The 12,127-nt window shown below is 32.5% G+C and overlaps 1 protein-coding gene across 1 annotated transcript; it reads left to right on the forward strand.

Moving 5' to 3' along the window:
* The first annotated feature begins 1,861 nt into the window (after positions 1–1,861).
* Positions 1,862–8,792, forward strand: LOC119840574 (RYamide receptor-like). The gene is made up of 6 exons (XM_038367261.1): positions 1,862–2,472; positions 2,995–3,190; positions 3,961–4,029; positions 6,613–6,771; positions 7,207–7,276; positions 8,764–8,792. Exons 1-6 carry the CDS (start codon positions 1,862–1,864, stop codon positions 8,790–8,792), a joined length of 1,134 nt encoding a protein of 377 aa, XP_038223189.1.
* The last annotated feature ends 3,335 nt before the right edge of the window (positions 8,793–12,127 follow it).

Genomic DNA, 12,127 nt, shown 5'->3' on the forward strand with positions numbered 1-12,127 from the left:
TTCAATTAGTCTCCTTGATTTTTGACGACCCGATTTTCAAAGGCACAGATTATAAAAAGATTTGTTACAAGGTCGAAAATATTTTTGACGAATAATGTATCACTCGTGTATCATTAAAAATATTTCCTAATAATTTCTGAAGCAAAAACTTGATTACGGCGAGATTTACTTACGGGATTTTCATATTCGAATTTCTGTTACTACGCGATATTATGAATTGCTTATTGGTATTAAATCCTAGGTCTATTCATTCGCTTTTTCGATAGAGCTTAACATACATGTAGAGAATACTTTATCTATAATATTAATTGTATCCAGACTGAAGCTAGAAATATTGATATTTTAAATCTCAGTACTTATTCTTATTGTCTTCATCTCGAAGTCACAAGAGAGTAAAAATTTACAAACTTTCCCTGATTACTTTATCTTCTCACCTTTAAAACTGTCGTACCAGATCTCTCCCCAACTCTGTCGAATAACTGACCTATAAAAAAAAATAGTTTTGTGTAGGATGAACCATACTTGATATAACTCCTTATATCTTGACAATTCAAAAAGGCATTACATATCAGAACACTGTGTTAGAGGCAACTGTGACTACAAATATTTTAATAAAACATTAGTAATATTTAAAATCTCTTATAGACAATCTACGTCGCAATTGTAAAAGTTGATATATGAACAGGAATTTGTATCAATTTCAATATCAAATATTACATTTTAGCAATGTAATAAAATAATAAACAAAATTGTATCGTAAGAAACTTAATCAAAAATATTTTCACTGTGCTGAAATGTTTTCTTTATTTTCATGACTTTATTTTATTAATACTTACTTAACACACTTTTGTTAACTTCGCCTGTTAGTATGTATATTTGTATGTAATCAACTTTTGTCTGTTATAAGAGCATATCAATTTAAGTTGATTCCATAATGTGTTTTGAATTGATTTACTAAGTTATTTATTTAACCAAATAGTAATTAAATTACTTTTTAATTTGTTTAATTAGTTAAAAGGTAGACATAATACATAGACATATTTTTTAATTTGAAAGTGAACAATACTTTACTATGTTATATTTATCTATCTTGTGGGGTGCTATGAGTGCGAGATGACCCATGTGCTTAAATAGAAAAACATGGGAGGCACCGGCTTTAAAAAAAAATAGTGTCTGTTTACCTAGTAAAAAGTTATGAGGTAATAAACACAAATAAAAGCAGTCAAATTGATATCACATTGCTCACTCTGTAAAATTATTAGTTTATATCTATTTTTTTTATACATTACAGAATGCAAATCTTCTTTTTCGAACACTCTGTCTATTAGACCCTTAACAAAACCATATCAAAATCCGTTGTGTTGATTGAAAGATCTTAGCATACATAGGGACAGATAAAGGTGACTTTTTTAATGCTTGAAATACCTTACAACATAGATTTTCCAGAATAATGACGTTTTAACTTACATTATTCAATTTAAATTTGAATCGATTTTACGGATAATCACACCGAATTTGATAAGAGACCTCATACATATTAAACGGTTTCGATTCACCGCCATCTGTCACTAAATTAATCCTCAAGTTGTCAGGCGAAATCTATCAATGTAATCGAAATGCTGGCAGCCCTCGTCCCCTGCGGAATACGAGAGGATGAAGGACAAAATATCGCAACGAATTTGTATAACTGGAAGTCTTTATGATGTATGGTCTCATTATATAATGTGTAAGATTTTAACATATACATAAAAAGGTTTATGCCAATATCTCTTTTGTTACAGATAAATGTAGAAGAAGCATCCCAAGTTAACTTGATTATACTTAGTTTGAAGTAATGGAGTATTACAAAATGTAACCCACGATGATAGATTCCAACGAACCTTATGTCAGTACAGAATACGCCAATATTACTAATATCACAGAAGATATATCAGACCAAGCGGAAAACATAACATGGGCGGACCATGCGATCTGCGACCCGGGCTTCACCAGGTTCCTGTCAACGCCCTTCTTTCATTTCCTTGTCTACTTGATGTACTGTACCGTTTTCATCATCTCCCTTTTCGGGAACGGATTGGTTTGTTTTATAGTGCAAAGCTCACCTCGAATGAAAACAGTGACCAACTACTTTATTATGAACTTAGCTATAGGTGACATTTTGATGACTTCATTGTGCGTTCCGTTTTCATTTGTTCCTGTTCTAGTGTTGAAATATTGGCCATTTGGAATGGCTATGTGTAAAATTGTGAATTACTCTCAAGCTGTGTCGGTGTTTGTTAGTGCGTATACCTTAGTAGCTATATCTATAGACCGATATATGGCTATAATGAGGCCGCTGAAGCCACGACTTGGCCGGGTGGCTGCGAAGTTTATAGTAAGTGCAGTATGGGCGGGCGCTTGCGCTACTGCCGCTCCGATATTCATTGTTTCTCAAATTCAACGTCCCACACCGTGGCATGAGTTTTGCGAAGCGTGAGTATAATTTCTAAAAAATTTAATTAATTAATATAAATTTAACATCATTAACTCGACACATGGCTCTAGGTTTGTTCTAAAGTACATGACTGTCTGACCATTACTATTTACTGCCAATTGTGGTCAAATTGTAGGTATCGGTATGGTGTATCGTCATGGAACACGCCCTCTCTGCTGCAATAAAATTAGTGCTATTAAACATTATTCATTATCATTCATATCGCCTATAAATGGTGAACGCATCGAGCTCGCAACGTAATTGTTTCTTCCAGTAAATTAATATGAACACATAAATTTCAACGTTGTCATCTTCATCATAAAATTAATTGCATATTATCAATATCAATTTCCATTGGCTTGGACCATAGAATATGATATATTATATGACCTTGCAAAACGTAATATCAGGTAAACATAAAACGTTAAATTGTATGTACAACATTTTATGTTTCTATTTTTTTCCAATCAATGATTATTTCTAGGTGTTTTTGTAAATTTCAAGACTAAACCACATTCCAGAGATGTCTGTCTTGAACGCTGGGAGCACACGGAATATAGCCAGCGGTACTCCTACATTCTGCTGGTGCTACAATTCGCTTTGCCCCTCTCCGCCTTGGTGGTGACCTATGCCCGCATAGCTCACGTAGTGTGGGGACCCCCACCTGGTGAGGCGCAGTCTGCTAGAGACTCTAGACTACAATCGGCTAAGAGAAAGGTTATTTTACTATATAAGAAATCAAAGACAAAACAGTATGTTATTACATGTTGTAATTATGGATATGTTAAATCCACGTTTTACAGATTTTATGGCGCCACATTTGTTCTTTTAATATGCAGTACTGTTTAACACGTACTAGTCATTTAATCTCTATGGCTACTATTCTTCTTAGAAATTAGAAACCAATCTAGGAAAAAAATCAATCTAGGAATATTTGTTATAAAATCACGATCCATACGATCTATAATAATTATAGGTCATGACTGCGTCAATCGTTCGTTGAAAATATTTTATTATTAGACTTACCTTCTAAAAAAACTAGGTCTGAAAATGTATCAAGCAAACTGCGTCATGAATTTTATACAAACAAAATAGAAAACATTTTCGACTATGAGAAGCGGTGACAAAATCAATATTAATCTAATCTAACCCATGTTTGTTATTATAATTTATTAAGGCTGTAATTACTACATGAGCTAAAAGCATATTTTATGATGTCTTAAAATATTATCGACTAGAACAGAAAAAAGTTTGACGTGCGTCAGGATATGTTTAATGAATTTGATAGCGTGTTGAAACATTATGCTTTGTTTTTGTACGATAATAAAAATTGCAAAAACAAAATATTTCATTTAACAAGCGAAAACCGGGACATCTTATACCGGGATAGCTGATCGAAACTGTTGATGGTAAAAATGGGTGTGAGCATCGTTCCAGCTCTTGCTCTTAACTCGAAAAGTCTATTTATCGATTTCTGTTACTTCCAGATGATCAAGATGATGGTGACTGTGGTAGCCGTTTTCACAATATGTTGGCTTCCTCTCAACATATTTATTGCAAGTATTATAAGCCTTTTCATCACCACCTTAGAGTTAAGTTTTTTATCATTAGCAATCCGTTGTAATATATTAAATTATTTAATGCTAACTCTTAAGATAATGTTATACTTCTAACCTTATTTTATTGCTATTATAGTTAGCTTTTCAACAGCTTAATCTCATAAAGCTAAAATATATTTTTAGAATACTAATCTTTCATTGTACAAAGCTTGTTATTGTGTGTAGAATGAGTCATATATATTAATTTTTTTCCCCTCACCCTTCCCAGTCCAATCGTTCTTTCAAGTCCTTTCCTAATCCCCTAACAGCACGCAACACATTCGCAGACCTCTGCTATTGTTCACGGGCGATGGTGATAGCTTATCACCAGGCAAACCATCAGCTCAGCTACCCGCTGTGACATAAAAGATATTGCCACTTGGTTACCCACAAACGCCTACGAGCGAAGCAAATGTAATAAACTTTTAGCGAAAATATATTCAAAATAAATAGGAGTCTTAACGTTTTCCTCAAGATGTAATGAGCGTTAAGCTATTGTCAGTGTAGAATCATGGTATTACTGGAAATTGCGGAGCGGCAAAAGTAAAGGAATAGATAACCTTATCTTGTGTATCAGAATTCTTAAACAACTATGTAATTATTGACCCATATCACTACAAAGATAAATAAAACTAGTAAGGTAATATAGATAAATTTAATAATCTAGTATTCCATTTGTTTCCTTTTTCTTAATTTCACAAGAAATATATATATTCCTACTAATATTCAAAATGTGAAAGATACCATGATATGATGATAAAAGATGTTTGTCTCTTCTTCGCGCCTAAACCTCTGAACTGTTTTGTAAGAAAGGGCTTAAATTTGTTTTTATAACAGAAATTTCACAGGAAATAGATCGATAAAATTATATATTCTTTGACAATTCTGTTATTAGTGAACACAGCAAATACCTCGGTTATTTCAATACATCTAGTGTTTGTTTCTTAGGTACTGAAGGTCTGTTATTTCTGATTCAATGTTAATATTTTTACGACTGAAAGTAGATATTTACTCGTGTTTATAATCATGCCCTCATATCATATCTGTTTCAAATTTATAAATAGAAAATTGTAAGTCGAATATGAAATGATAATGAAAACATCAGTTATCCCTACTAATATTATAAATGCGAAAGTAACTCTGTCTGTCTGTCTGTCTGTTACGCTTTCACGCCTAAACCAGTGAACCGATTTTGATAAAATTTGGTATGAAGATAGAACTGATCTTGGGAAAGGACATAGGATACTTTTTATCGCGAAAAAAGGGTAGAAAGGGTTGAACGAGGGGATGAATATTTGTATGAGAATTCGTTATTGTAAAACCGATTTTGATGAAACTTGGTATGAAGATGGAGCTAAACGAAAGAACAAACCATACTTTTTAATGCGAAAAAAATTACTCCTTACCATGTCGCACGATATAAGCGAATTCTACGCGGGCGAAGCCGCGGGCGAAAACCTAGTCTATTCATAATTCATAGACAATTTTATAACGTTCGCTACATTTAATTTGAAGTAGCAGTAGTGTGCAACATTTAAACAATCATCAAATAAAAATTCAATCCTTTCTGCTGGATTGTTGTCTTAAATAAATTATTGTATTAAAGTAATTCTAACAACAACTAACAAATTTATTTAGTTTTTTTTTCTTTTCCATTAAGATGACATAAAATGTAATGTAACATTGTTTTAAGGAAGAAGCCACCGACAACCGAAACACAGTTCCCAACTAGTTCGGTAGTCAGTGGGTCATATAAAATATGTAACTACTTTATTTTATGTCAATAAATATTTTTTCATTTTCAATTAGTTTGAATGTATTAGTAGAACAATAACATGTTATTAATTAAAATTACTTTCAACGTTCTAAATACTAAAAGGGGCCAATTAAAAAAGAATTATTTTGAGATCAATACCATGTTTATTGTGTGTGTCGAATAACAAAAAAATTCAATATTTAATTAGTATTATCCGATAACAGAGCGTGACAAACGGATCGCGTAGAGGCTTATTTTTTCCGAGCGTTTATTCAATTATCCTCAGCAGTAACTTACTTGTACATATTATTCTGGTTAAATTCTATAAGTAAAATATATTATTGTGTTGCTTGTTCCAAAACATGTGTTAACAAAAAAAATATTGTTCAAAAATACAAATAAGCTAAGAATAGGAATACTATTAGAATTTACCATTTCAATATTTTATAATTTTATATGCACACAGTCACTTTCATTTACGAATATAATGACACCGTTAAAGCTAATCCTTAAAAATCACTAAATATTACGTGATATAATGTAAACATACATGAAAAAAGTCATGTTGACGCGGAAGGATTAGGAAACGAAGATGCTATACCGAACCAGAATTAGGCGGAATGTTTCAGCCTTCAAGACTGCATTTGTAATTATAAGGCCGGCAAAGCAACTATAACAAGGTGTTTACGATAACGTTCCCAAAAATAATGAAGCGTTTCAAGATTTCAATTATTTTAATAGAAAATATTCAATGTCCAGCATTAATTACATTTATATTTGTCCAGATCCTTTGGACAATACATGAAGAGGACGTAGACTGGGCGATGTGGCCCGGGATGCCGTACGTGTGGTTCGCGAGCCACTGGCTGGCGATGTCGCACTGCTGCTACAACCCCATCATCTACTGCTACATGAACTCGCGATACCGGCGGGGCTTCCAGCAGGTATCCATGTTGAGTGTAGAATCCTGAAATTGTCGCGAAGTGGCCCGTCGCAACTTGGTGACGTATACGCTACAACTATAATATCGTAGGGCAGACATGGCCAACCTTTTAGTACCAACGTACCATTTTACCTAAAGATACGTTTAACAATATCATATATGTGCCATAAAATCATTTTATCAGCATTTTGTTTTTATGTATCCCTTCTTATTAATTAATATATTACCCCGTCTAGGCTATAAGGAAAAAAAGCTTGCTAAAAATGAAGTCTCCTTGCACACATAGGTCACGGGCCATTGGTTATATTCTTAGGATTTTCTTTAAGAATAACTTAACGCAAATCTCGCCCACACGTTCTATACACTACCAATGATCCAACCCAGAATTTTAAAGGAGTTATGATAATTATATTAATAAGGGAATTATTATTACTAGGCTCTGAGCTGCGTGCTCCGGTCGCGCACCGAGCAGGCGCCCTGCCCCAGCGATGATGTTCCTTTGTCTGGTAAATTATTTATTTTTAAGCAATATGTAAGTTTTAATTTTTAGTTTTATAGCAATGAAATCCTATCCTACTATAATATTATAAATGCGAAAGTTTGTAAGGATATGTGTAAGTTTGTTGCTGTTTCACGCAAGAACTACTGAACCGATTACAATGAAATTTGGTACGTAGACTAGTGGACAACTGGAATAACATATAGGTAGCTTTTTATTCCGATATTCCTTTGGGATACAGACCTACGCGGGAGAAACCGCGGGGCGCAGCTAATAGATACTATAAAAACAAATATTCTAACGAAGATCTTATTAAAACAATATTTTTTATACAATTTAGATAATGTTTTCATTGTATTTAACTCTATATCTCAAATTAAGCAAAAAGACATTTTCCATTGTACAAATCGCCGTGTAATGACTTTCATGGGTATTCTTATTCGAAACTTATATATCGAGTTTTCTGGAACTCAAATAAGAGGCATAAGAATCAACAAGCGACTGAATGTAATGAAATCCCGCTATGAGCAGATTTCAATACGAGTACAATTATTTGGATATAGCTATGTAAAGCTTTCATATCTCACAATGAAAGCATTGTTCTTCGTGACATCGTGATATTCGATATCTCTTGATATATGTTGAAATACAGAAGAGCTTCTAAAAGAAGTCTAGTTATAAATAAATATTTGAGTTTCCTAGGCATTTGTTACATTAAATTCTACCTTACACAAAATAAACAATGTCTCTATCGAAAAAAATTGTGCTCATAGTTTTTTTTTATTTACTTTATGAACACAACGTGGTTGACACTATTATATCAATTATGAACCTGTTCTCGATTGAATCGACATCTTTAAATAAGAAAGATGAATAAGATACATATTTCTTACTAGCGGTCCGCCCCGGCTTTGCCCGTGCTACATATATAGCCTATAGCCTTCCTCAATGAATGCGCTATCGAAAACCGAAAGAATTTTGAAATCGGAGCAGTCGTTCCTGAGGTTAGTGCGTTCAAACAAATAACAAACTTTATTATATACTAGTATAGATTTAAGGATACTTGACAGATTAAACAACAACCTTGTCCAGCTATGTATACAAACAAACATTAATTACATGAAATACAATTCTTAGATTTCATCTGCATCCCTACAATAGTTTGTGCGGCATGAGAATCCTTCACGTAAACAAACTTTCAGATGTTTTTGATTACTAAGGCGGAGGATAAGAATAAGATATATATATGTAAACAGAGATATCCGTTTCGCTAAGCGACAATGCTAAATACCAATACGATAGATTTAGTCACGTACTGTTTGTATCTCAGACGCAACCTTGGTGTGTATCATTACGTATTTTTGTTATATTAAGAATTAACTAGCTGTATGGAGTTGGGTTTTGCTGATTGCGAGATCCCTTTCAACCAGCAGTCTTCCGTGATGTTATACGTATATTTCCCAGTATAATGATGACTCGAAAAATTTTTATCAGGTTGTTTGCGCGACGGTTTGAGCAATTGAATTTGAATATAAAGTTCTCGCGAAGATTTGTTGTTGACAAGTAAATTTTGACAGATAATAATAGAAATATAACATACTAGCTGCGCCCCGCGGTTTCATCTGCGTAAGTCCGTATCCCGTAGTAATATCGGGATAAAAAGTTGCCAAATTTCATTGCAATCGGTTCAGTAGTTTTTGCGTGAAAGAGCAACAAACACACACATCCTTACAAAGTTTCGTATTTCTAATATTAGTAGGACTAGGATACTAGGATACTAGGATTATCATTGCATAGTTATCGCAATTATCACAACAAAGTATAGATTAAACTATTGTTATATTGTTATGATAGTTTAAAAAAAAAATGGTTGCCTGTAAATTCGGTTTTACGGGCTAAGATTTTACGTGACAACGTCTTTTTGTCGGTAGAATATTTATTGATATGAATATTATTAAATTGCACAATAGGAACAAGGAATTGAATGAAAATAAGAATTGCACAAATTTTAACTATAGAAAATATATTTTGTTTACTAAAAAGACAGAGACAGAGACACAAGCACGCGCCGATTCAATGCGCCTAATTCTCTAGTGCTGCGCGCGCGGCGGACCGATCACAGTTCGGTGACTCATCGTAACGTTACCGGGCGTTACACTTTTTCATGAGTGACTCCGAGCCGCAACCTAATTTAATACGTTGTCACGTCAAAAGGACAATTAAAAATCGTCTTTACAATTCTTGTTCAATTTCACCACTATATAAATTAGTCTATTTACCTGATTTTTTGGTGAGCTGCAAAACATTTTAACAGATGTTATAAAATATACTAATAGACAAATAATCTCAACATTAGCATTAACAGCTACTTATATTGTTTTTTATTTTTGTATAATGTTATTTGAAAAAATGGTTGATGTAATCGATGTCACATTAAGTTTTTTACATGCCTACGTCACGTTCCATGTACACAGTCTCCCACATTAAAAATCTCGTTTTTTCAATAAAAAGTTGGAAACGATAGATTACTATAAATAATGACATTATATGGATTATCGACTATTGGAATAGTTATTAATGACTATACTAATATGCCTCGTAACTTCGTGATTGAGCATTAATTTTCTGTTAAGATCGCGTGATAGACCTTGTTAGATACTACTGAATTAAGAAAACTAGTTCGTATATCTGAATTGATTGTATAAGGAACATTTTTAATCAATAATCTATACACATTAGAAGTTGTTTGAATAATCTAATCCTTTGAAATGCTGGAATGTGTTACTATAAATATATATATTTTATATTTTATTGTATGGAATTTTCAAATCTTGAAAAATCAGAATTAATTCCATGGATTTTCAAGGTTCATCCCTTATTGGGCCTTTGTTCAATTACCCGTATAACTGTTCTGTGTTATTTCACATTAATTCTCTATAAATTTCTAATCAAGAGATCATGTTACTTTACCACTTTGAGAAATGGCGTATCCCAGTAGCCTCGTCGTAATGAAATTTTCGATGTAATTGCGATCCCAATAAATCAGGTTTCATTGTAAATATGACATATGACATAATACTATTAAAATGACAAGGATATAAGTGTCTCTTCTAAAGGAAATTGAAACCAAATGCCTTCAAAATGTAAATTATACCCAGGCTTAACACAGTCCTAAATCCAGTTACGATTTAATATAAAACCACAGCGCAGTTTTAAATAACTCAAATTTTAGTTATGCATTTCGTTCATATGTTTCGCTCTGTATTAGACAGCTATGTTAACAACTTCGCAGTTAATATACAGAAGGCATTTTACAGCTCACCGTAGTTTTAGGGCTCCGATTCCAAAAATAAATTAAGTTAAAAAGCACTCTGATTTAGAAATTAAAAACTTTTTAACGGATTTTAAACGCGATCTATATATATAATAATATGTATTAACCCGACGTTTCTTTCTTCATTTAATAATATAATAAATAAATCGCGTTTAAAATCCGTTAATAAGTTTTTAATTTCTTAATGTATAATACTCGCGTAAGATCAACTACAAGAAAATACACTTTTTAATGATAGAATCAGCTACTTTGCTTAAGAATATATGCTTGCATATATAGCAGAGAACCTATATTTATGTAAAGAAATTGACTATTATAAGGAAATTCTTGCGATCCTAATTATATTTATTTATATATTGATGAGTATATAGCGTTTATAGAAAATATATTAATTTATTTTTGCTCTTGAGTAATACATACATTCAAAAGCTTATAGTAATTTATTGTTCCATTAGATTTACCTTCATCTAGTACAATAATGGCGAATAAATAGAAATGAACACACCTAACAGATTTGTTGCTATTGACAACGGACGGTAATTACTGATGATGGACATTCAATTAAGAGAAATGTAATACTTGTACCTATAATATTGATTTCGCCACAACTGTAACGCGTTGTTTCAATTGCTCTGAATGTACTGTTATTAAAAGTTTTGATGATGTAAAGGTGTAGAAAACTATCATCATCATCACTCGATCAGCCCGCATTCGTTTCCACTACAATGTCACAGGCTGTTTGGTGCAAGGCATAAACCACGCTGGCGGGCATCAGATATCGTGGAACTTTTTATATGTTGGAGTTACCGGCTTCGTCGAGATATTTTCCTTCACCGATTGGAATATGATGTGAATAAGTGCGTATAAGCCTAATGTTTCGCTTTCGCCTGATCGCGATTCGATTTATCTTTTTATTCTGAAAAATAATGAAGAATTGTAAAAGTTAGGTTATTATAAGATTATAGTAAAAAATAAGATACTATATAAGAGAAACTAACATAAAGAAAATAAGAATAACACAATGCTCCCTGAAAAGGCCTTTTCTCTTCTCTCAGAATAATTTCGTAATTGATTGACTTACAGCTTTCACTACTCTTTAAACGATTTGAACCGATTAATTATTAAGGGTAAGTAAGCGAAAGCTTACAAAGATTTTAAATCAATGTTTAACCTGATTTACTTTGTTTTTATTCCTTATATTAGAAAGTATTAAGAAAGTTCTAACAAAAAGAGTAAAAACTGAAGAAGTAAAATGCTTTTATCCCAACGCCCAATTTGGATATGGTTTAACGTTTGTTTTCTTATTATGTGATAAAGATAGAAAAATTACGACACAAAGATGTACTTCATTTAGATTACTATTATTCAAATGTAATGTCTATGAAAAAATGACTTCAACTGCACGCTATTTTTAAACTAAACAGAGCAGCCTTAATGGCTCGTACGAAACAACCTCGAACGGATATAATCAAATAAACAAGTTAACAGTTTTACTGAGGTTCTTCTGAATGTATATTTAAAAAA

Source organism: Zerene cesonia, chromosome 6, assembly GCF_012273895.1.
Source record: "Zerene cesonia ecotype Mississippi chromosome 6, Zerene_cesonia_1.1, whole genome shotgun sequence".
NCBI lineage: Eukaryota > Metazoa > Arthropoda > Insecta > Lepidoptera > Pieridae > Zerene > Zerene cesonia.